Source organism: Petromyzon marinus, chromosome 30, assembly GCF_048934315.1.
Source record: "Petromyzon marinus isolate PM22_M1 ecotype Great Lakes invasive population chromosome 30, UKy_Petmar_22M1.pri1.0, whole genome shotgun sequence".
In the NCBI taxonomy this organism is placed as follows: domain Eukaryota; kingdom Metazoa; phylum Chordata; class Hyperoartia; order Petromyzontiformes; family Petromyzontidae; genus Petromyzon; species Petromyzon marinus.
In genome coordinates, this window is record NC_133696.1 from 12,989,232 (window position 1) to 13,015,098 (window position 25,867).

Sequence of the window (25,867 nt, forward strand, 5' to 3'; positions counted from 1 at the left end):
AGTTATTCTCGTCTCTTTCATATTCGGATCCGTGACCTTACCTAGAACAAAAGGCATTCAGATGCTTCCGCACCCGTGCCTGCCCTGTCCATTCAGAGGTCGAGTTATTCTCGTCTCTTTCACATTCGGATCCGTAATCTTACCTGTAACAAAAGCGTTCTGCTGTTCCCACCCCCTGTGCTGCCTTGTCCATTCAGATTTCGGAATGCTCCTGTCCCGTTGTTTTTGGGGTCCCTAATGCTACCTATAACAAAGGCGTATCGCTGTTCCCACGCCCCGTGCCGTGTGTGTGTGATCTCATCCGTGGTGGCTTTACAGCCCCCTGCCGTGGCTATGTAATTATAATATCAGGCCACGGCGCCGCGGTGCTGGTCAGGCTCGGAGGTAGGTCGCTCAATTCCCCGGCCGCAGGAAACCATGAAGCTCGATCCCATTAGGGGCTTCTGGATGAAAACCTGTTGGCCAGGTGACCCACCCCGCGGGCCCTATGTGGGGCATGCGTGTGCGGGGTGTGCGTGTATTCATGCGGGGGGGGGGGGGGGGGTTGGGGCGGCAAGGGCGCACAGCGGCGGCGTCGTTACTCCCCGCGGGCGGCGTCACGGCAGTGGGTATGGCCCCGACGGAGCGGCTCCGCTGCAGCGGCACCACACAGTCCCCCGAGGTGCCAGTCCTCGCCTGGGTTGCCCCTACGAGGTAGCGCCACGGGGTCCGCGGGACTCGTCCGGCTCTCGTGGCTGGCCTCGGTGGTGGTGGCTCCATCTCTCGGGGTTTCGGTGGCGGTCTCCTACTCCACTCCAGTGGTTCTCTCCGGTCCTGGGTCCCTGCGGGCTGGGAGACAAACTCGGGGGCGGTAGGGTTCAGGGGCCGTCGTCCCTGTCTCTCCTGGCTCGGGTCGGGACCCCCTGGGGCACGGGGCTCCGTGGGGCCCATATACTGTGCGAGGCCCCCGGGTATGGGGGGTGTGGGGACCCTGGGGTTTCGGGGCTCTCGAACAGCGGGGTCCTCCCTCGCTGGGGCCGCCCTCCATGGTATTAGTCGCCGGACATTGACTACCATCTCCCGGCCCCTCTCACCCCTTTGAATCAGTACCGTCCAGGGGGAGATCTGTCGCCCATGGTCCAGGGTCCCCGCCAGTAGGTGGTTAGCTTCCCTACCTGTCCGGCCCCGACGCGAGGGGTGTGCAGCCACACCTTAGAGCCCGTCGAGAAAAAGGGGGGCTCCATTCGGGGTCGGGCGCCCTGCTCCTGCCGCTGGTGTGTGGCATCGCCTTGCGGGTAGGCCCGGACCCTAGCTCCTCGTAGGGTCTCCATCAGGTGCTCCACGGGGCGGCTCCCTTCCTCCCGTTGTGGCGGAGGGACACCGAACAGTAGATCTGCGGGCAGGCGAGACTCGCGACCAAACATCATTAGGAACGGGGTCTGTCCCGTGGATGTGTGTACTGTGGTGGCGTAGGCAAACAGAGCATAGGGGAGGTGTTCGTCCCAGTCCCGTTGATTCGTGGCCACCATGCGTTTAAGCTTCCCGGCTAGAGTCTGGTTCATCCTCTCTACCATCCCATTTGCCTGGGGGTGATATGCCGTAGTTCGATCCTTCTGAATCCCGAACTCCCGGCACAGCGCCTGGAATAGCTCTGCCTCGAACTCACCACCCTGGTCAGTAATGACTCGTTTGGGGATCCCGTGCTTAAGTACGTAGTGTTCCACGAATGCTCGGGCCACTACGAGGGCTGTCTTATCGGGGATGGCCACCGCTACGGGATAGTGTGTGAAGTACTCCACCGCTACGAGAATATATTGGTTGCCCCAGTGGGATCGCGGGAATGGTCCCTGCAGGTTGATCCCAACCAGCTGGTTCGTCCGGCTGACGCAGAATGGTCTCAGGGGTACCTGGTATCGCGCTGGTTTCGGCCCGCATTGCTGACACGCGCGGCAGCCCTATACCCAGGCGGCCACGTCTTGTGCCAACTTGGGCCAGAGATACTGGCGACGCAGGGTTTTCCGAGTGCGCCGTTCCCCGTCATGGCCCCCGAGCGGGTGGTCGTGCACTAGCCTTAGCAGCTGGGGTCGTACCTGGGCGGGAACGCAGATGCATCCCAGCTGGCCGGCTTCGGTTAGTTCCCGTACCACCGTGTTCTGCACGCACAACCGGGCATACAAACCACTCCAGGGTCCCGGTAGGGCGTCCTTCTTCTCCCGTAGGGCCACCTCCACCGCTGCCAGATCCAGATCCCGCAGCTGGGTCCGTCTCAGCTGTTCGTCGTCCAGGCCCGGGAAGGCGCACCCGGCGTCCTCCTGGATCCGATCGGGTGGGGTTGAGCGACCCGTCGGGCCCTGGGGTGTGGACCCTGTGCCTGCCGAATGGTCCCCCGGGTCCCTGGTTCCTCCTACCAGGGTCTCTGTGGCACATACTGCACTGTCCCTCACCAGGGGAGGGTTAGTCTCGGTGCGCTCCTAGGGGCCCGCCACCTGCCGGCAACGGCCCCCCATGAAGCACGGGCAGACTTCCTCCCCTTGTCTCGGCGCACACCGCAGGCCACCTCGACAAGGCGTCCGCGTTTGCGTGCGTACGCCCAGCTCGGTACTTGATTTGCAGGTTGTACTCCTGCAACTGCGCCAACCATCGGGCCATCTGCCCCCGGGGTTCCTTGAACGTAAGGAGGAACTGCAAGGCATAATTGTCGGTGCGCACCCAACATTTCCTGCCGTACAAATACGGTCGGAAGTGTTTACACGCGAAGATCACGGCATACAGTTCTTGACGGGTCACGCAATAATTCAGCTCGGCCCCACTCAGGGTCCAACTGGCGTATGCGATGACCCGCTCCGTCCCACTCTGCACCTGTGACAGCACCGCGCCCAGCCCACTGCTGCAGGCGTCGGTGTCCAAAATAAAATCCGTGGTGAAATCGGGGAAAGCTAGGGTGGGGGTGTGGGTGAGGTGGTCCTTGAGGGTGGTGAAGGCCATCTGGCAGGCCTCCGTCCACTGATAGGGGTTCTTAGGGGATGTGAGTTGGGTGAGGGGGCGTGCAATCTCGCTGAATCCCTTTATAAATCGACGATAATAGGTGGCGAGCCCCAAGAATGACCTGATCTCCGTCAGGTTCCTTGGCCGTGGCCATTCCACTACGGCGCACGCCTTTTCCGGATCGGTGCACACCCCCGCCTCGCTGACTCGGTGTCCAAGGTACCCCACCTCACGCTGCGCAATGTAACACTTACGCGGCTTGAGCTTGAGATGGGCTGCTCGCAGTTGCTGGAACACCTCTCGCAGCCTGGACCAGTGCTCAGACAGAGATCTACTGAACACTATCACGTCGTCCAGGTAAATCAGGCACTATTCCCGCTATAAGCCCCGCATCACAAACTCCATCAACCGCTGGACTGTCGCAGGCGCGTTAGTGAGTCCGAACGGAAGCACTCGAAACTCGAACAGTCCCATCTGGGTGGTAAATGCGGTTTTCGGCCGATCCTCCTCTGCCATCTCCACCTGCCAGTACCCGGACGCCAGATCGAGGGTGCAAAAATACCGTGCTCCTGTGAGGCTATCAAAGGTGTCGTCGATGCGCGGTATGGGGAAGGCGTCGCTGAGGGTGACTGCATTCAACTTTCGGTAATCAACGCAGAACCGGGTCGACCCATCCTTTTTCGTCACTAGCACCACCGGGGCAGGCCAGGGGCTCGCTGAGGGCTGGATTATGTTATCACGGAGCATATCCGCGACTGCCTCCTTGATCTGGGTCCGTTCAGGCGCGCCCACCCGGTATGCGAGGAGTTTGATAGGTCAGGCTGCACCTGTGTCAATTTGGTGCTTAACAAGGTCTGTCCGGCCTACATCTGAATTGTGCTCACTGAACACGTCGGCGTACTCCTGCAACAACCCACGCAGCTGATCGGCCTCCCCCTTAGGTAAATCTGCCCAAGGCACATGTTACGCATCATGCAAGGGGACGATCTCGGCTCGGGGAGTCGGGCCGACTCGCCAGGCCAGGTCTTGGTTGTCCTCGGGGCGGCCAGGGTCCTCCGCCCAGAGCGCAAACACCGAGTCGTTAGAGTGGCGCGCGTGCAGGGGGTGTATGGTAGCTACTGTGGTGCGTCGTCGTAGCATCGCCGGGGTACTGTGTGGGTTAAACACCCGCATGAACAGTCGGCCCCCATCTACGTTTACCAGTGTGGCTGACCCTACGACTCCGTACCACGCTGCCAACTCCGGGTGAGGAGTTAGCATTACCTCGCCCGATGGTCGGTGTGTGGGGTCGGCGGAGGGGGTTGCCACTGGCACCAGCATCTCGGCGAGCGGCCCGATGGTGACGGCCGACACCCGCGTAGCGGCCATGGGTGTGAAGCGAGGGCGATTCGGCTCGGGTCCCAGGAAAGGGATCCGCTCCCCGCTGCCCTCCACAGTGGCGCATCGCTGGCGGGACTGCACGTTGAGCCCCAGCTTTTCCAGGAGGTCCGTATCTGCAATACACTCATGGCACAACACACTCGAGACATAGAATTCCTGTGTACACACCTGGTTTCCGAGATGGACCTCGAGGGAGATCCTTCCCAGCAATCCCATCCCGGCTCCGCTCGCTGTGTGCAGCGCGCGATCCGAGACCTGCAGGCGGCTCACGTCAACCCCGAACATGCTGCAGTGCGCGGCGCTCACGAGTGAGGCTACGGCCCCCGTGTCCAGTAGGATCCGGGTGCGCTGCCCGTTCACCTGTCCTTCCACCAGCGACTTGGCCCCCGTGATTCCTGCCACCAGCTCCCGCAGCCAGTCGCCCGTCCTCACCGCATCCTTGGGTGTTGTGGTCGGAACCTGTGTGGGGGTCCCTCGCTCACCATTGTTACCATCGTCGTTCTGCAAAGGGACCGTGTTGATTGCACCCCTAGGTGGTCCACTCTCTACGGGGCATTGGCGTTTAACCCTGGCGCGTTTCTAGTGCGGGCGATCTGAGGACAGTCCCTCACGAGATGCCCTTGACGGTTGCACAGGTAACATGCTCGGGGGGCGGTCCCATAGGAGGCCCCCTGCCCATCCCTTCTCCCCCTTCCCGTACGCAGCTGTCCCAGGTCGGACTCTAACTGGGACACCCGCCCGGCCAGATGGGGGAGCTCCCCCATCTCGGACTGGATGGCTTTCATATTTTTACTCGCTTCCTCACGTGCGTGGGTCACCTGGCCGGCTACATCCTTTATGCCCGTCTGTATCCCCGCCACCCATCCCGGAGTTGTCTCGCGGGGTACCGAAGGCTCCCTTTCCCGACCCCTTACTGTCCTAGCGAGCTCCTGTTCTTCCTCTTCCTCCTCTAGGGACAGGCTTGCGATGGTGCGCTCTCGTCCCAGCCCTCGGAGCTGCGCGCGTTCGCTGGAAATTCTCTCACATTTATGCGCGCGCTCGACAAGGGCGTTAAAGGGAAGACATGTACAGCTCATGTCTGGCTGCCACCACGACGTGCGAGTCAAGTATCGCTGGATCTTCTCGGCGGCAAGCTCCTCAATTACATCTGTCGTGTACCCCGGGTGTACGATCTTTGTTAGCTCGGCATAATCACGCAGGTCCTCGCCGGGTTGGCGACGGCATGCCTCTAAGGCTGCTTTTGCCTCCTCCTCATCACGCGTACCAAAACGCAGATCAAGTTGGCGCATCAGTTCTTCTAGCTGTGTCTGCGCGCTTGCGGGTAGAGCTTCCACAAAATCGGCTGCCCGTCCATCCAGGTTCATAACAAGTTGACGGAACGCCTGCGCGTCCATCCACCCATTAATCTCTTTAGCCCCTATGACGTTGCGGGCAAAATGCTATCCACGAAGGGGTACCCCGGCCGGGGAATATATGCCTTATTTTTGCGTGGGGTAACGCGGGGGTTCGTACCACTTCTGATGCCAAACTGTGGGGGCTACCATCCCCCGCCATCACCGAATTGTCTGGGCCGTTGTCTCCCGACTCCCCCGCTACATTTGTCCCACTACCCCCCGGCTGCTCTGTGGGGTCCGAGCTACCGACCCTCAATCCCTCGCCCCCTTGCACCCCAGACTTTGCGGTTGCCCGCGTAGGCATGTTTCAATTGGATGCGGCCGCCTGCTGTACGCTTACGACGCACTACGCTGTTCAGTGGCGGCGTGCCGCGGTGAGCGCGCTCGCAAAGTAAAACCCCGTCCCGCACGTGAACAAACAGGTGCGGCGCGCCGACGCGTGATTCCCTCACACACACGCTCCACGCGCTCAGGCAATAACAAACACGACGCTACCACCTGCCGAGCCCCGTGCACCAATCACACGCGAGGTAGTGGGGTTTTGAGGGGTGGGAGGCCAGGGGCATCTGCCGTGCGCGTGCTGCTGATTGGAGGGGGGTCACTTCGCTCCGATTTAAAGGGCCGTTTAAACAGCCGCGCGAATACGCGCACGCCAGGCGCTTAGCTTGCTACCTCGCTATTAGACAATCGTGCAGGCGTGCGACCGCAACACAGTCACACAGGCACGCGAGCGCTAAGCACTATTGTAAGCAATTGCATAGGTACGCGAGCGCTGGACACCACCGAAAATAGTCGCGGAGGCACACGGGCGCTAAACACTACTGTAAATGATCGTACAGGTACGCGAACACCAAGCACACTCTACCCTCCTCTTTATGCTCCCAAAGACCACACGACACAGTTTATCCCCCTACTAGTGATTTTATTTACCGCGAGTAACCCCTTAAGCTACGCGTAATTGTGTGGGTCAGTGGGTGCCAGCCAATTCCCCCTGGGATCTTAGACTGAATTTACTCTGCCTGTCGCTCCACTCTCCACTCTCGATTAAATCACTCAAACTCACTTCCCTCTCACTCGCGCTTACTTCCACTCTGCTGCGCTGAACGCTGTAGAAGGACGAGGCTGTGGGTCGTCTCCCTAGAGGGTTGAGCCTGGCTGCGCTGGAGCTCGTCACACGGACGTCTCGAACGGCTGACTCTCCTGCTCCGTGGACCTCGATGACTGGAAGAAGAACTCTGGACCCGCTACCCTAAGCCTCCGCGTTTTTATCCACCCTAAAGGCATTCAGATGCTTCCGCACCCGTGCCTGCCCTGTCCATTCAGAGGCCGAGTTATTCTCGTCTCTTTCATATTCGGATCCGTGACCTTACCTAGAACAAAAGGCATTCAGATGCTTCCGCACCCGTACCTGCCCTGTCCATTCAGAGGCCGAGTTATTCTCGTCTCTTTCACATTCGGATCCGTAATCTTACCTGTAACAAAAGCATTCCGCTGTTCCCCACCCCCCGTGCTGCCTTGTCCATTCAGATTTTGGAATGCTCCTGTCCCGTTGTTATTGGGGTCCCTAATGCTACCTATAACAAAGGCGTGTCGCTGTTCCCACGCCCCGTGCCGTGTGTGTGATCTCATCCGCGGTGGCTTTACAGCCCCCTGCCGTGGCTATGTAATTATAATATCAGGCCACGGCGCCGCGGTGCTGGTCAGGCTCGGAGGTAGGTCGCTCAATTCCCCGGCCGCAGGAAACCATGAAGCTCGATCCCATTAGGGGCTTCTGGACGAAAACCTGTTGGCCAGGTGACCCACCCCGCGGGCCCTATGTGGGGCATGCGTGTGCGGGGTGTGCGTGTATTCATGCGGGGGGGGGGGGGGGGGGCGGCGAGGGCACGCAGCGGCGGCGTCGTTACTCCCCGGTGGCGGCGTCATGACGGCGGGTACGGCCCCGACGGAGCGGCTCCACTGCAGCGGCACCACAGTAGTCCTAGTTTCAGTGTCTCTGTCTCAGCAGCCTTCAACGACTCTGGTCGCCTGTTTCTCTCAAGCATTCAACACTCGCGACATTCTCGTTGTCGCTTCCTGCTGCGATCTGAGCCTCTCCGTGGCTCTGCGTCTGGTGTGTCTCTGTGGTATCGGTGTGTCTCTGTGGTATCGGTGTGTCTCTGTGGAATCGGTGTGTCTATGTGGTATCGTTTTGTTACTGTGGTATCGGTGTGTCTCTGTGGTGTCGGTGTGTCTCTCAGGTATCGTGTCTCTGTCTTATCGTTGTGTTTCTGTGGTATTGTGTCTCTGTGGTATCGTTGTGTCTCTGTGGTATCTGTGTGTCTCTGTGGTATCGGTGTGTCTTTGTGCTATCGTTTTGTCACTGTGGTATCGTTTTGTCACTGTGGTATCGGTGTGTCTCTGTGGTATCGGTGTGTCTCTCTGGTATTTGTGTGTCTCTGTAGTATCTGTGTGTTTCTGTGGTATCGGTGTGTCTATGTGGTATCGTTTTGTCACTATGGTATCGGTGTGTCTCTGTGGAATCGGTGTGTCTCTTTGGTATTTGTGTGTCTCTGTGGTGTCGGTGTGTCTCTGTGGAATCGGTGTGTCTCTGTGGTATCGTTGTGTCTCTCTGGTATCGTTGTGTCTCTGTGGTATCGTTGTGTGTCTGTGGTATTGTTGTGTCTCTGTGGTATTGTTGTGTCTCTGTGGTGTCGGTGTGTCTCTGTGGTGTCTGTGTGTCTCTGTGGTATCGTTGTGTCTCTCTGGTATCGTTGTGTCTCTGTGGTATCGTTGTGTCTCTCAGGTATCGTTGTGTCTCTGTGGTATCGTTGTGTGTATGTGGTATTGTTGTGTCTCTGTGGTATCGTTGTGTCTCTGTGGTATCTGTGTGTCTCTGTGGTATCGGTGTGTCTCTGTGGTATCGTTGTGTCTCTGTGGTATCGGTGTGTCTCTGTGGTATCGTTGTGTGTCTGTGGTATTGTTGTGTCTCTGTGGTGTCGGTGTGTGTCTGTGGTATCGATCTGTCACTGTGGTATCGGTGTGTCTCTGTGGTATCGTTGTGTTTCTCTATGGTATCGTTGTGTCTCTGTGGTATCGTTGTGTCTCTGTGATATCGTTGTGTCTCTCTGGTATCGTTGTGTCTCTGTGGTATCGGTGTGTCTCTGTATCGGTGTGTCTCTGTTGTATCGTGTCTATCTGGTATCGTGTCTCTGTGGTATCGTTGTGTCACTGTGGTATCGGTGTGTCTCTGTGGTATCGTTGTGTCTCTGTGGTATCGGTGTGTCTCTGTGATATCGTTGTGTCTCTATGGTATCGTTGTGTCTCTGTGGTATCGTTGTGTCTCTGTGGCATCGTTGTGTCTCTCTGGTATCGGTGTGTCTCTGTGGTGTCGGTGTGTCTCTGTGGTATCGGTGTGTCTCTGTGGTATCGGTGTGTCTCTGTGGTATCGGTGTGTCTCTGTGGTATTGTTGTGTCTCTGTGGTATCGTTGTGTCTCTGGTATCGCTGTGTCTCTGTGGTATCGTGTCTCTGTGGTATCGGTGTGTCTCTGTGGTATCGTTGTGTCTCTGTGGTATCGTTGTGTCTCTGTGCTATCGGTGTGTCTCTGTGGAATCGGTGTGTTTCTGTGGTATCGTTGTCTCTGTGGTATCGGTGTGTCTCTGTGGTATCGTTTTGGTGTCTCTGTGGTATCGTCTTGGTGTCTCTGTGGTATCGGTGTGTCTCTGTGGTTTCAGTGTGTCTCTGTGGTATCGGTGTGTCTCTATGGTTTTGTTGTGTCTCTGTGGTATCATTGTGTCTCTGTGGTTTCGGTGTGTCTCTGTGGTGTCGGTGTGTCTCTGTCGTATCGTTGTGTCTCTGTGGTATCAGTGTGTCTCTGTGGTATCGTTGTGTCTCTGTGTTATCGGTGTGCCTCTGTGGTATCGTTGTGTCTCTGTGGTATCGTTGTGTGTCTGGGGTATTGTTATGTCTCTCTCTTATCAGTGTGTCTCTGTGGTGTTGTGTCTCTGTGGTATCGGTGTGTCTCTGTGGTATCGTTTTGGTGTCTCTGTGGTATCGGTGTGTCTCTGTGGTATCGTTGTGTCTCTGTGGTTTCGGTGTGTCTCTGTGGTATCGTTGTGTCTCTGTGTTATTGGTGTGTCTCTGTGGTGTCATTGTGTCTCTATGGTATCGTGTCTCTGTGTTATCGGTGTGTCTCTGTGGTATCGGTGTGTCTCTGTGATAATTTGGTCAATGACTGGCTAGAATACAGAATTTTAAGGAATAGATGCGTAAAAAAATGCCTACTTGTCCTCCACTCTCCTGGAATCACATGGAAATGCCAGGATTTTCTGGAAAACAATCAAATGTATCGAAAAGGCATCCAAAACAAATCATCTGCCCGTTGAGCTTAACCGAAATGGGGAATATTTTTCAGATCCCAAAAAAATAGTTGACAATTTTAACCTTCATTTTTTTAAAGCTGGTAATCTTTTTGATAATGTATTGGGAGTCACCCTTGCTCATGCAAATTCCTACACCCCTGTCCAAACATTAAACGAATTTAGTTTCCAGCCAATCCACGAAAGTAATGTTCTGAAACAACTGTCCTACCTCAAAGGGTCCTCCTCTACCGGAGCAGATAGTATTCCCGTCTTTGCTCTACTAACTGTTGGTCACCTAATATACAAACCTATAGCCCATATTTTCAACCTGTCCATCAAAGAAGCATCAGTTCCTCTAGAGTGGAACATTCCTATGTCTGTCCACTTCACAAAGGGAGCCCTAAAGATGATCCAAATAAATTTCGATTTAAAGCTTTCGTGACTGCAGGGATTCATCTTCTTGGTTCTTTCGGTAAAGTCACGTAGAATAGAAATAAAATAATAAAACTAAAACGTAATAAAATACAATTCTCACGACGTTTTGGCCACAACACAAGTAGCCTTCCGCAGGTGAAGAAACAGGACTGTCTGGAAGACAGCGCTTGAGTGATTATTATCACTTTATTCTTTTATCTCCATTCTACGTGACTTTACCGAAAGAACCCAGAAGATGAATCCCTGCAGTCACGAAAGCTTTAAATCGAAATTCTCTCTTTATGTCAATGACTTGTGCACTGACCTGGATCATTCCAGGGTAAATCTTTTTGCAGATGACACGATACTGATTACTGCTGGCCGCTCTCCGGATGACGTGATTGCTTAGCTACAAGGTGATTTCAACAAACTACAACATCAGCTAGTTGCTCTTAAACTAGTCCTGAATACCTCCAAAACCAAGGTGCTATGCTTCTCACCAGGACTAAAGCAGGAAGTTATTTTTCCCCAATTACATTCCTTAAATTTATACACGATGTCACAGTAGTCAAGATCTATAAGTATCTTGGGGTCATCCTGGATTCAAAACTGAATTTTGAAGATCACATTGATTATATTGGTAAAAAGACAAAAATAAAAATTGGTTTTCTGTATCGACACAAGCACTGCTTCCCCCCAATGTTCCGTTTGGAATTGATAAAAGCTACCATACTGCCTCTACTTGACTACTGTGACATCATGTATAAATCAGCCCCAAGTACTGTACTGAAGAAGCTTGATTCCATCTATCACTCGGCCTTAAGATTTACATTGAACTGCCCATATAGGACTCACCACTGTGATCTCTACATTGGGTCAAACTTAACATCTCTTAATGTTCGACGGCTTGTGCACCAGATCTTATTTATTCACGATGTACTTACAAAAACATCCGAAGACTACCTGCTGGATCTCCTCTCTGTTTCAAAGAACAAATTTGACCTCAGGTCTTCGCTAATTTACCAGCTTCACATTCCCTATTACCGTACAAAAACTGGAGGAAGGGCCTTTGCTATTGATGCCCCCAGGGTCTGGAATGCTATTGCCAATAAACTGCAACTTGAATCGCTACCAATGAGAATTGGTAGCGATTCAATTGGTAGCGATTCAAGACTTCTCTCAAAACTGCTCTAGGAGTTGTACACCCCTAGCTGCCACTGCTATTCATTGGCGTAAAATAAAATAAAATATTTCTCTTCGGATGACGCTGCAAAGTATTATCTGTATTTTGATTTAGCGTGCTGATCTTAAAGGTGCATTGAAAAATTTGATACTCCGACTGATGCTTCTGTTGTTGTGGAGTAACTCATGCAGCCAGCTATGGCTCTAGGATTTGGTGTTACATGTTATTTATGTAGTTTATTGTAAAAATTCGGTCACAGTCCCTATGATCACTGTTACGTTGCAATTATGGCTTTATTTTTTGGTGATTTCGAAAAGTTTTTTTGGTTTGGACATGTTTGTTTTGTTGTAGTGCGGAGTTAGACTGATGGCCTTAATCTAAGTTGTCTTGTGGTTGTTGTTGTTGTTTGACTTGCATCCCACTGGGATTTTTTTTGCACACAGCGTTGGTGTACGGTGCTTTTTTCATGAATATTTCTGTTTTTTTTCATGAATTTTGTGTTTGCACAGTCACATAGTCACTTTAAGCTGTTTTCTTGTTCGTGTTCTTGTTTTTTTGTTTGGTGTGGTTGCACCCGATTCAAGACCCTAATGGCTCACAGGGCTATACCAAAATAAATAAACTGAAACTGAAAACTGAAACAAGGGGCCGAAATGAGGTTGCTCCGCAGGGTTGCCGGGCTTACTCTCCGTGATCGGGTGAGGAGCTCGGTAATCCGGGAGAGCCTCAGAGTTGAGCCGCTGCTCCTCCGAATCGAGAGGAGCCAGTTGAGGTGGTTCAAGCATCTGGTAAGACTCCCCCTGGAACTCTACCGGGCACGTCCTACTGGGCAAAGATCCCGGTGCCGGACCAGGACACGCTGGTGGGACTGTTGCTCGGCTGGTCTGAGAACGCCTGGGAATTCCCTAGGAAGAGCTGGAGTCTGTCGCCAAGGGAAATGGAGGTCTGGACCGCCCTACTCAATATGCTGCCACCGCGATCCACACCAGGACAAGCGGACTGAGAAACGAACCTGATTAGGATTCATAATTAGTTTCTGATTGTGTAATGCCAATGTTTAGATATACCCCTTCTGCAAATTAAGTTGTACAGTCTGTTCTCCTATAACGCCGCGTGTTTTTTTTCATAACGCAAATCGGTTATAACGCGATTAATGTATTAGGGATTTTTATGTATATAACACGGATGTGAATTGGATATCACGCAATTGAGTGAACAGAACTACGTCGTGCGAATAGGAATAAACGGTCGAACGGCTGCCTCGGCGTCGCATCACACAAGGCGGGATGTTGCTGGATACTTCTAGATGCTACCCACGCGCCTCAGTCTTTGTTCAACCTGCGTACGCATTTCACGCGTTATCGCTGTGCTTTACCCCGTATTATTTATTTATTATAACGCGATTTTCCCATAACGCGGTGTTCTTCAGGAACGCAACTACTGCTGCGTTATCGGAGAGCAATGTTGAACTTCTTTCGCACTGGACGTAGCCAACCGTGCTCATCGGAGGTGCGGGAAAAGTTGTCACGTGGGGGCAAATCATTTGGTTTATGAACAAAACCAAAGGAGAGTTGAAGAGCCCAAGCAAAATTGTGACAAATCATCAGCTGTTAGCTCTCTGCCAACGTATATTGTGAATCATACAATTGACCGAATTGAATATTTGATTTTGGAGTAGTAAAGGTGCTGCTATTTGTGGAATCCATCGCGCAAATGACATAGCTGATTAAATACATTTCCTAAATAACCAAATAACTGTTATCTCTTCAATAATAACACGCTCACCATGTATGCTGCATGAACATTTTTATTTTATGCAATGATAAGATACGTACTGCAACTGTCCGGTACAACAACATAGAATGCACACTGTTGGAATTAGCTGCAAAACACTCCACCTTCTGATTATTATTAGAAGGGAGCAACATCATAGGCAAAACAAACAGCTGTGTGTAGATCAAGAGGAATGCAACTAATTTGCATATCTATGCATTTTTCATGCACAACGTTGCAAGTGTATAATACAAAGAAAGCGAATTAAATTGGACACACAAAAGACACAGAGAACCAACCTAATGATTCCGGGATTGAAATGCGATGGCACCACGTCAGATGTGTTTGCAGTTGAAGCCATAACAAACAATGGCCATGCTGTAATCGACCACAATGTGCCTGCCCCTACGTGCAGCTGTAGTCTCGGCCACTCCACTCTCCGACTGGCTGGGCTGCTATTACCGAAAGATTCAGCAGGTGGCAGCACTTCCACGTGGCTTGGGCACAGATAGACGATTACTAATAAGGTTTTTTTTAATTTCACCAGGTAAAGGCCCACTGAACTATGTAGCTCTTTTACACAAGCGAACTGCCCACGGATCACAGCTCAATGAAGTGGCTGATCATGTGGAAATGTATAGCAGCCAAATACTCTAAACGCGCGTCTCTAAATGTGGAGGGAAAATTAACCAGACCACGGGGAGAAAATCAAACTCCAAATATACATGCGTCAGAATCGGGATCGAACCTGCGAACAACATGCAGGCGTGTTCAGACTCCCAGTGGCAGAGGATTAGGCTCTCCACTGCGGCACTCCCTACAGCTTTTTACAAAGCAGCTCATGTCATACAACACATCACCGTGGTACGGCCATGTGGGAATGGAGGTGGGACAATAATGTGGCTGTACCGCTGCTTAGTGAAGTGGCCACGCAATGCCATTTGCGGTTTTGTAAAATAAACAGATTCGCAAGTGAAACATATTATTTTATGAGACAAAGCAGAATAACAATGGAATGAGAATGCAGGAAAGGTCCTTGATAGATTTATACACGGTTCGAAATTCATTACGCTGGACCGTATACATGAGTACATGCGTACCGTTAAAATATATCTTGAGTCAAAGTCGCTGTAGATCAGACGGCACACAGACACGACGCCCGCTCTCCCACCGTCGTCACCAGGCGCCAGGGATGGCGACCCCACACTCGTACCAGTCCGCGTGGTACAGCCCGGACTCGGGCCCCAACACGCCTCGGGTCAGCCTCTGCTGCCTCTTGCTGCGATGGTACCCTGACAGAGCACGATGACGACGACGTGGGGACACCACACACATGCGCGTACGTCATGTTACCGTGGCGTCGCGGGAATGTGAAGGGTGGCGAATGAGTCCGTGGAGTATGGAGGGATATGACAGTGTGAAGTAGGCGAGTCGTGCCCAAGTAAGGCTACCCTGGGCCGAGTTATGGAACAGGAAATGGATAGAAATAATAGCGATTTCAATTCCATGCTCAAGCCCCATTGCTAGATCCCCTATTCTAGATTTGAAGCTTTCGTGACTGCAAGGATCCATACTCTTTGGTTCTATTCGGTAAAGTCACGTAGGTAAAAAATAAAACAACAAAAATCACGACGTTCGGCCACAACACAAGTGGCCTTCTTCAGGTGAAGGAACAGAACTGTCGGGACGACAGCACTTCAATGACCGCTGCTAAGATTCGCAGCGTCTTTTAAGCTCGATGGGAGGAGCAGGGCGCCTTGACAAAGGAGTTTACATATCAAAAATAGCTGTGTTAAAGTGTTGAAGCAGCAGGGTGTTAAAGTCAGAAAATTAGCTGGAGGATTAGCATGTTTTTGTGTAGAGGGTGCGGAGGATGGGTCACTGTGTGTGTGCAATAGAAACGGAAAAAAATTAAAGATCGGCAAGAATGTGCTGTCAGGGTAGAGTAGAGAAAAGGGTTTAATAGAAAGTTCGGAAGGAATATGCTTGGTATACCATTACTTGAAATTGCTGTTAGAAATTAGTTGACGTTTGGTATGATTGAAAACGTCTTTCCAATGGTTGCTTAATTTGAAACCATCCTCTCGGTTGAAGTTATGCCTGTGTTTGTATATCTGAATGGCTTCGTGGACAAATCTCTGGTGATAACCTGTAGGTTTACAGAGAACCTTGGTATCGGAGAAGACAATCTCATGATCACCCATAGCGTTGTAACAATGATCAGCCACAGCAGATGAATTCGTTCTGCCGTGTTTCAGATCTGATTTGTGCTCGCGAATTCCGTTAGAGATATGTCGTTTCGTCTCCCCGATATAGCAATCACCGCAGGTACAACTCAATTTGTAAACTCCGGGGTACTGTAAGTCAGGGATGACATCCTTCACGGATGGGATCAGGTCACGGATTTTGTGTACTGTATTGAACCGGACCAGGATCTTGTGTTTGTTTAGAATTTTGGAGATCTTTTTAGTAACGCCTGCTATATATGGTAGTGTGATGGTTTTGACCGGAGTATCAAGTGGTTGTTTCTGTATGGAGGGAGAAACAGCTTGGCGGATGGTACGGTCAGAGTATCCATTTCTCTTGAGGGCCAGGTGTCCATGTATTAATTCACTGGTCAGGTGGTGTTGGTCCGAAATGCAATGAGCCCTGTGGTATAACGTTTTGATGAGATAATTCTTTTGAGCTGGGTGGTGGTGGGAATCAGGCTTCAAGTAGGAATCTGTGTGGGTGGGTTTCCTGTAGACAGAATGCCCCAATGAGCCACCAGGTCTCCTTTCAAACAGAACATCCAAGAATGGTAGCTTGCCATCTTTCTCCACTTCCATGGTGAATTTGATGGCGGGGTGTCTGGAATTGATGTATAGATCCCCTATTCTTGAACCCGTGACAGCTCAATCCCAAGCTCGGCAACAACGATTCACATGCAACTGTTTATGGAATCGACGCTTTCCATTGGCTGTTCATTGCTCCCCATTTGGCTGCGTTGGGCTCACGCGCGCACAATCCCTCCAGATTTAACGGGGCTCACTCTATCGCGCTCTGGTGCCTTGGCGAGGCCTCCCTGTGCACTCACCGTCTATGCTTGCGAGGTTATCCAGTGGCTGCAATGGTCCCGTTTTCCCATCCCACGGGGAGTCCACAAACTCGCAGTGGTCCTCACCACGTCCGTCAGCATCTCCCAAGGCATAAAACGTGCCTGGGTCACGAAACACAACACACGGGGGTTCATCATTATTATTGCCCTTAATGTGGCTGTCCAGCCCTGTGGTCAGAGTGCATTCCTCCTAAGGTGGAAAAAAAGTTTGCGTTCTGAGAGCTGTGTTCGGCGGGGACGGTCTTGCAGTTCCTACGATCATGATTTGGGTTTGATAGAATGCCCTTACTCTTGGGCATCCCCAGTGGCAGCTGTCCCTGTGCAGCAAAATATGACTCAGCACCTGGCCTGTAAGCGAGCTTTAGTCTATCAGTTGGGGGGCAGCGGTTGCCATGCATAATCCCGATTGAGTAATTGAATACAGATGGCAGCTGTGGTTGCAGCGCATAGGTCACTGCGATGGGGACTGCCTGAGTGATGGAACTGGGACTGCGATGGGGGCTGAGTGACCGAGTGATGCGTGGTTACCCCGGAGGTCTTCCCCCAGGTAGATCTTGTAGCGGAGGGAGTTGCACAGCGACACGCCCACGAGCTTGTTCTGCAGTGTGCGCTTCACGTAGCGCTTCCCGACGCAGGCGCTGGGTGCGCCGGGATCCGCATGGAATGCAAATGGGGTCCACACGGATGACATTCCTGCACGCGTATGCAACGGATATAGCAAACAGGGGCTAGCATGTTTCATGAACAGTGATGCACACATCAGCAGCGGCAAAAGCAGCAGAAGCAAAGCCACGCTCCGCCTTGTTAAAACTCATTCGCCCCCCCCCCCCCAACCACGGCAGAGTGGTCAGATCTCACTCTGCAGTCAGTGATCTCAAGAGTGAAAATATCTCCACGTTCAAGCGAGTGTGTTGGGGGGTGGGGGGGGCATCTTCCCTGGCCACGCCGAGGCTGCAGAGGGAATTGCACAATGCCACGGTGGCAATCGTGGCGTGTCGACATTTCAAATTATGGGCCAACAGGCAGCCAACCCCCAGCCTGTTTGGGATTTTAAGTCTTCTCACAGCTGTTCCTGTGTGAGCCCGTCGACACTGCCAAGTAGGCAACCTTACTCAATCACAGCGGGCGGCTACCGACCAGCACGAGGCACAGGCTGCCTTCTGAACGGGAGACCGTCCAGCCAAAACTTAGACAATGCACACACACAAACTTGGTGAAGGATAATGACCTCACCAGCTTTCATTTCATTACAGCTAAAAACAATGTTTTGGGCCATAAAATACAAAGACTGTCCAATGGCGCGCACACTGGCGTAACTATGCACATCCCAATAATGTTTTGGTGAAATGACACAGGCCAAGCTGGGACGTGCCGTGCAGAGCAACCAACACGAAGATCAATAAAGGCCAGGGCCTTCCATAGGGGGGTGCGGGGCCAGGGGCAAATCACGCTGTGTGGGCTCCCCCCCCCCCAAATCCCACTGCCCCCTTACGCCTTCAAACTAAATGGGAACTATCACATTGGACACCGTGACGTCGAAGCGCGGGGCCCCCCAACGCATGGGGCCCGGTGCGGTCGCCCCAAACCTCCGTATCCTAGGGACAGCTCTGCTGAATGCGCTCGTGATACGGACACAGACATGAAGCCCGTTAACTGTGATTTCCATCAGAAGGTGAAGTATGTATGCTGAACTTCGTTCACACCATACGTAGCCAACCGTGCTCATAGGAGGTGCACGATAACTCGACATTCTCTACGTACAAATTGAACAACACGGTGGAGAAGGCAGCGTCCACTCGCGGCTTCTCCCGCCCCGATAGCGGAGGCACCAATTTGCGAGTCTGTTACCATCTCACTGGTATTTTTCCAGCCAAAAAATGTTGACTAAAATAAATAATACCCAGACAGAGCCGCATGGCGGAGTGCTCCGTGCTGTGAAGGTGAAGTACAGTAGCAGCAGCACCGCTTTGAAACTAGATTAACGCAAATTCACACGAATGCTATTTAAAAAAACATCACCTTACCTGCAGACTTGTCAGCAACTTCCTTGCTCTCTGCAAATAAAAAATATATCACTTTGGTGGTATAGAGTTTAACAAACGTGGGTTTAAGCGACAGAATATTGATTGGCAAGGCTTTGCAATGTAGAGACTTGTCAGTCCACTCTGAGGCAAATAAACATCATGCTTTGTTAAATGATCCCTAAGGCTAAAGTCATTGAAGTGTGGTGCAGCCAATTTTCCCGTCGTGTTAATTACCTGATCCGGTGACAAACGTCACAATATTCGAGGAGACCTCAGGCTTTGATTGGCTGTCGATTTTAACTTTGAAGAAGTATCTGAAATAAAATGCAGCGTTCAGAGTGAATTGAACGTTACCAACGTGCGGCATGCCATTGACCCAACACATTTGTTTTGCAAGGGAGATCCGAGGAAAACGTACACGTGAAAGGACGTACGCAGTATACATTGAGCGAAATTGGAGAAATATCACGTCTGCTTCACTGCTGTAAGTTTGCCGTTGTCATATCTGGACGGATTGTTACACCGCAGGATCGTGAGAGGTGGCGGCAGCTTGTGGAGGCCTTCATCCAGCAGTGGATTGACCATAGCCGATGATAAGGGTGTGATACACTTTCAGTAATGTGTAAGAGTGATTTTTTTTTATTAAAGACATTGGTACTCGTGGAGCTTTGTTCCCTCGAATGAAGGCAGTTCCCGTGCTCCTTGGCTCGAGTCCTCCTCGGTCGGGGTCCCTCGTGTTTGTCGCGGTAGACGTCAATGTGAAGCGGCCAAATTACAAACGTACCCGAGGAGGAAATTACTCCGTGTGTAATTTCAGAATCACAAAACGAGAAAGAAATGTGAGCATCTTGCGAGCTCATTCTGATCTGCGTGCATAGGCGTCTTTTTTCCATTCAACGTAAAAACGTGAGGGAAATATATCTGCACGGTTCTATCCACCCTCGGTTGGCCGTGAATCATTATGAACAGTTGCGATGATGATGATGATAATGACTATACCAGCTGCAGTGGTAAAAAGCGGAGTAAAGTTCCCTCTATAGGTTCTAGAGTGCGCCGCTGCCATGTGGGTGTGGATTCTCTACTTCTCGTTGGGTTGGAGGTTCTCCACTGGGAGAAAACTGCTGTTGGTGAATCCCGCTGTGAGCCATCTGTGTTGGTTCATCCCTGATGAATTCGCTACTTGGACCACGTAACCTGTTCACACACACATACGGAGAAAACAAAACCCACCGTTAAACTCCAGTAACGAGTGGCCGATACTCGGTGTCGCATCGAAGCCTGGCGATGCCAGGTGAGTGCTTGGGTTTTTGTTTTTGCCGCGAGAAACACAAGGGACCCCGACCGAGGAGGACTCGAGCCAAGGAGCACGGGAACTGCCTCCATCCGAGGGAACAAAACGTACCAATGTCTTCAAATAAAACACATTTTTACGCTTACCCATTTCTGAAAGTGTATCACACCCTCATCATCGGCTATGGTCAATCCACTGCTGGATGAAGGCCTCTCCAAGCTGCAGCCACCTCTCATGATCCTGCGATGTAACAATCTGTCTAGCACCTGACTTCATCATTCCGTCTCCACGGTGGGTGGCTTCTCGGATGAGTTGGCCGCCACTCCGTTATTATTTTGGACTATCAGCCATCATCCCTGCTAACGACGTGTACTGCCCAAACCCTCTAATCCACATGTGGTGAGATGTCGTGGGTTCGAACCCGACCCTGACGCCTGAATATTTGGAGTTTGCATTCTCTCTACCAGTGGTCGCGTGGATTTTTCTCCGGGTCCTCCAGTTTTTCCCTCCAAATCTAGAAACACGCGTTTAGAGTATTTGGCTGCTATACATTTTCACATGATAAGGCACTTCGTTGAGCTGTCATTTGTAGCCAGGCCACTTCTGAAAAACAAGCGACATAGCTCAGTGGGCCTTGCCTGGTAAAATAAAATTAAAAGTTTAGTTTGGTTTATAGTAATTCCAAGCATACATCTCTCCACGCCTCTTAGGACACTCTCAGCTTTTGTTCCATAATTTTCATTCGTGATCGTGTTTCTAAGCCACTTGTCGTGGCAGGCAGTGCACACTGAATACAAACTCTGCTCTCTAGGCACACCGCTGCGTTCCTGCTCATGACGGAGTTCAGATTTACAGAAGCACTCCAACTCTGCTTTCGGCCTCCTCTTTATTTCATCGTTATAATTCCGGCTCTGCTTTCAAACTGCCCTAGGGCTCACACACCCTGCTGTGTGTTCCTGCGGAGTCTCTCTGACAGGCGTCTAAAGTAGTCGAGTAAACATGTTACACGTGGCCGTTGTTTTGCTAATATTTTTCCTGAGGCATTGTCATGAGATAGGAACATTAGAGGCCCCATTTCGTGCATCCATGACTCAAAGTTGTGAGTGGAAGCCAGAAAGCGAGCCGGGTTTTGGAGCGAGGCCAACTCACGCCCGCTCGATCACAGGGTCATTCCTACCGCATGCCCTCCGTCGTACAACATTCTTAACCAAACCTTCAGGTGGTGGTTTTCCATTGTATTCGGTATTATGAGCCAGACTTTACGCCTTCGTCAGAAAAACTCTCCCGCAGACACCGAAAGTATCCAGGCAGATGTGAAGGCAGCTCCACTGTGTTCCTCTACCGTGCACGAGAGTGCCGCACGGCTGTGTGTGTGTGCAACGCTACAGCAGTTCCACACGTGCCCCAAATGAATTCCTCAGACCTGGGTCTAACCACAGAGTTGTTTTGACTATTCGTTATGTAGGTTGGCCGCGATGATGCCAGTGATGGCACAAAGATGCAGTTGCTGATAGCGAGGTGTGCAGCGGAACGATTCTTACCGGTAGCACTGCCATTGTCCGTCTCCCCAGGAGGCATCTCCTCGGGGCTCCATTCCAAGACCACGAAGGAGGGGCAGCCTTCAACAGCCACGACTATAGGCTCGATTGGCTGTGCTCCCATCGTGCCAGCAATCGTTACTTTTCCAGAGCTCTCTTCTATTTTTGTGTCCCTTAAATACCTAAAGGTTCTTGAAAGCTGAATGTTTTTCTTGGTTTCCAAATGGTTCTGGATCTGCTCGAGAGCATCGGAGATGGAACAGAGTGACCCCGCTTCCTTCTTCAGCAACTTCACACGTGGCTCTGCAATGAGAGCCACACGCAACGCTTTCATTGTCACGCACCGTCATGGCTACAGGCCAAGCCACACCTGCACACTGTGAACATAGTATGCCTACCACACAAGAGTGCCGATACCATCATTAGGGATTGCACCCTCTCTTCAGCAGGGCATCGTATGGTATACGAGAGTAAAAGGTGCGTATTGGCACAAACAGAACGAGCAAGTAAATCATGAAACCTGGCTTCTATCAATCATCTGGATGAAGATGGTTCAATCAGCCAATCGGAAGGGGTGACCAGGTTTTAACTTAACATTGAAAAATATATATCAGATCTGATCAGATTCTGAAGCGAATAATAATGAGGACCACACAGAAATGAATGCTGGGTGATGAGATGGACAAGACACGAGAACGATTTGCTCCCGGTCACTTGAACGTCAAGCCAACATCACCACTGAGGTGGTCTCCTTGTATGGCATTTGGCAGCCGCTCTCCCCGACTCCCTCACCCAGTGGGAGTGAGTTGGTGACTTAAAAATTTCGATTTTAATTTATTAAGACTATGCAGCTAATATAACATATCAAACAGTGACATACATTGAAAAGCCCCTGAAAGTCGACTCAATAAATACAATGTATGACTTGATGAAATATGACTTATTTACCCAGAAAATCCATACCCTCCTGAAAAAGAGTCAAACCCAGGTGTCACCACTGCACCACCCTGCCTCCTGCTACACCGCTTACAAGAGGAGAAGCAAATACGATCGCCTACATGTTAAACTGACGATCGCGTTTCAACATAACGGGCTCCCGTAACGCGCGAAGTCGGACGTGAGCGAATCGCGACAACGGCGATCGCAGCTCCACCTGAGGGTGGAGAGCCGTCCGCAGCGCCCTCCTCCGTCTCCCGTGGAGCCGTTCCGTAGCCCACCGCCACACCGTCCGATACACTGCCTTCGTCTCCATCGACGAACTCCGACCCTGGCGCTAGCGCTACGGCCGGTGCCGTGTGCCGACCGCCGCCGCCGCCGCCGTCGTCCTCCGCGCGACCGCCCGGGGTGGCAAGCCGGGCGCTCGCGTGCAGGACGACGCCGGCGGCACGGAGGAGGCCTCTCTCAGACTCCGAGTGGCTTGGCCCGGTTTTATTTCCGTCGCCGGCCGCTCGGCCGTCGAATCCGGCGACGAGCGTGCCTGCGCGCGTCAGCACGGGCTGCCGGGCTTCCGCTGCACACGGGACTCACGCGCGGATGATGAACATGAGCTCGCTGGGACGCGCACGAAGCGCACGCGAGAGCAAACACAATGAGTGTTTACCGTGACGCAGGTGGCGACAACACGCAAGGTTGTTATATCGTTGGGGAACGATTCAAACAGGAAAATGCAGTTGCGATTATTTACCGTTGGGCTTAAACAACAATTTGTAAAACCAACAATATACTGTTTAAGTTTAAAGGTTGGTTCCTAAATATTTTCTTTCCACGTTGAAAGTTTTTTTTTTAATCTTTGATTATAGCTGCTGAACACTGCTCTGCTCAAATGACACAACCACTCACCGAGCGCTGCTAATTGTCATCTGTGGCATTCACCAGAAATTTACCTAAAATTTAGGTGGTCACACAGAGTCACATGGGTGGAAGTCTCTTTTGAAAATAAATCAACAAATTTGAACTAATTCACACTAAAACTGAATTTGAAGCTTTCGTGACTGCAGGAATTACTCTTTGGTTCTTTCGGTAAAGTCACGTAGAAAGAAAATAAAATAAATAATAGAATACGACGTTTCAATTGCAACACAAGCAACATATCATCATGTGTGAATGAATGCAAGCTCGGAGAGAAACACATATACAGAGAGAGACAAACACAGACACGGAGAGAGACACACAGAGAGAGACACACAGAGAGAGACACACAGAGAGAGACACATAGAGAGACACACACGCAGAGAGAGACACACAGAGAAACAACGCCTCTGTGACGAGGCATTATATATAGAGAGGGGGGTGGGGCAGAGAAATTAACATGTCAATGAGAGTGGTAGGAGGAGAGAAATTGGAAGTTTGAGAAAACAAACCAAGTAAACTTAGAAATGTAATGCAATGCAACACAGAGAGTCGACTAACACAACAGTTAACACTTTACCTGGTTGATTACGTTCTTCCAAAGATTGATAAATTTGAAGTTTAAGTATGTGTTGTGTGGAAATCCTCCCCGAAGAGGTGGTTCAAACTTGATTTGAAGCTTTCGTGACTGCAGGAATTACTCAATTTCTCTCCCCCTACCGCTCTCTAAATTTTACTAGATTTGTCAACTTCCAATTTCTCTCCTCCTACCGCTCTCATTGACATACTAATTTCTCTGCCCCCCCCCCTCTCTCTATACATAATGCCGCGTCACAGAGGCGGTTTCTCTGTGTGTCTCTTTCTGTGTGTGTGTCTATGTGTCTCTCCCCCATGTATGTCTCTCTCTGTGTCTCTGTGTGTTTGTCTCTCTCTCTCTGTGTCTCTCTCTGTATATGTGTCTCTCTCCGATCTTGCATTCATTCACACCTGATGACGGTTGCTTGTGTTGCAATCGAAACGTCGTATTCTATTTTTTATTTTATTTCTACGTGACATTACCGAAAGGACCAAAGAGTAATTCACACTAACATATATATTTTTTACAGAAGCTTTATAAATTTAAACCATTCATAGCATCATCATTTAAAGGATGGATTTGTCAATAAAATGCAGACTCATACCTACTCAACTGTTCGTTTAACATGTAGGCTTTCGCTACTAATATTATCCATAAGAGGTTTTTGGGTTAGATCACATAGATATAAATGCGTCATTAAATCCGCCACCACCGACACAATCAATTAGTAAGGTTTGTGATGTAAACAAATCATGCCAATTAGCTACCAGTTCGAGAGTAAACCCACGACATTTAAAATTCGAGTAACCGTGACTTTTCGTCGGTAATTACAACCACCAGCATCATCATGTGACGGCCAGAATTGTGGCGCAATCCACCTCCTGTTTTGGTTTTAAATAGAGGGGGTGAATGTCATAAATATGACTCTCCAACTGTGCTGTTGAAATGTTATTAATCAAGTCAGTGGCGTGGGTGGCATTGCGTGGGGGGGGCCTGCTCAAGGAATAGAATGGGGCCTCCTGTTCAACCCCCAGCACCTGGGGCCCTCTCACACCCCGTAGGCCCTGCTGCAGTTGCAAGGTACTGGTCAACGTTTCTCTTAAACGCTACCGTGAACACTGTTGGGTAGCAGCCGATGGTCATCTTTTGCAGGGATAACAACAATTACACGGCGTTTAGGCCCACTTTGTCGAAACCGTCCGTAGCCGCGATGCGTTAGAAAACGCGGAAATTCATCTGTTTCCATACTTTCATTGCATATGTTTGGGATCACAGCTCACATGTTGTGGCGTTGTTTTTTTTTCTACTGGGAGTCAAGGTCTGGAATGCAGTGAACCGATTCATCCCCGCAAGCAGCAGCAGTGTTCTCATTCATTTATTACCATTACTCGGACACTTACCGGAGCTTCACGATTGGGAAAACATGTGGAAAAATACTTTGCTCAATTTTTTTTTTACCCATAACCGAATTTGGCCTCATAAACTATTCGGTCAGCTCGAAGTGGTTCAAAGAGCTCTGGAAACTCCAGATGCAGTACGATGGGACAAAATATCATCACACGCACTTATGACACCAATGTGCTGGCAATATTTATCGACGCCGTAATGATTGACTATTGTCGCTGGTTTTGTATCCTTGGTGTCAGTTTCCCGTCACTCTTTTCTATTTACAGATCGTGGTTAGGCATCCAGTCAGAGATGTACATATTTTTAAACTTCTTTCGCACCGTATGTAGCCAACCGAGCTAATCGGAGGTGCGATTCATTGATTGGTTTCATACTTTAAATATATTGTTTTTATCCCCTTACATTTAACTTTGTTCCTTGCAACTATTTTCATTTATTTTTACTCACTAGAAATGAACGCACGTGGCTAGCGCTCAGTAAAACGGCGTGTTTGTCGTGCGAGAGGAAATTGGAAGTGAACCGAGGGACAAGAGAAACGCAGCTAGGGGCTTTGCACGGCACAAAGTTCACCTCCCAGAGGTCACTGCCCCACAGCTCCCCCCCCTTTCATATTCCTTCCAACACGGCCCCTCCCCTCG

General features: G+C 50.9%; 1 protein-coding gene across 5 annotated transcripts in view; it reads right to left on the bottom strand.

The window, feature by feature from the left end:
* Positions 1-13,463: 13,463 nt before the first annotated feature.
* The window catches only part of LOC116947625 (uncharacterized), a 40,791-nt gene continuing 28,387 nt past the window's right edge, over positions 13,464-25,867 (bottom strand). For 4 of the 5 annotated variants that reach the window (XM_032963592.2, XM_032963591.2, XM_032963589.2 and 1 more), the window contains exons 7-14: positions 22,551-22,919; positions 21,401-21,700; positions 19,651-19,762; positions 18,803-18,882; positions 18,569-18,598; positions 17,073-17,237; positions 16,524-16,646; positions 13,464-14,739 (exon numbers count right to left, since the gene is read on the bottom strand). In XM_032963592.2, coding sequence (XP_032819483.1) covers positions 14,624-14,739; positions 16,524-16,646; positions 17,073-17,237; positions 18,569-18,598; positions 18,803-18,882; positions 19,651-19,762; positions 21,401-21,700; positions 22,551-22,919 — 1,295 coding nt within the window. In that variant the 3' untranslated portion in view covers positions 13,464-14,623. The remainder of the gene's footprint in view (positions 14,740-16,523; positions 16,647-17,072; positions 17,238-18,568; positions 18,599-18,802; positions 18,883-19,650; positions 19,763-21,400; positions 21,701-22,550; positions 22,920-25,867) is intronic. The other variant, XM_032963590.2, reaches the window with a different exon arrangement.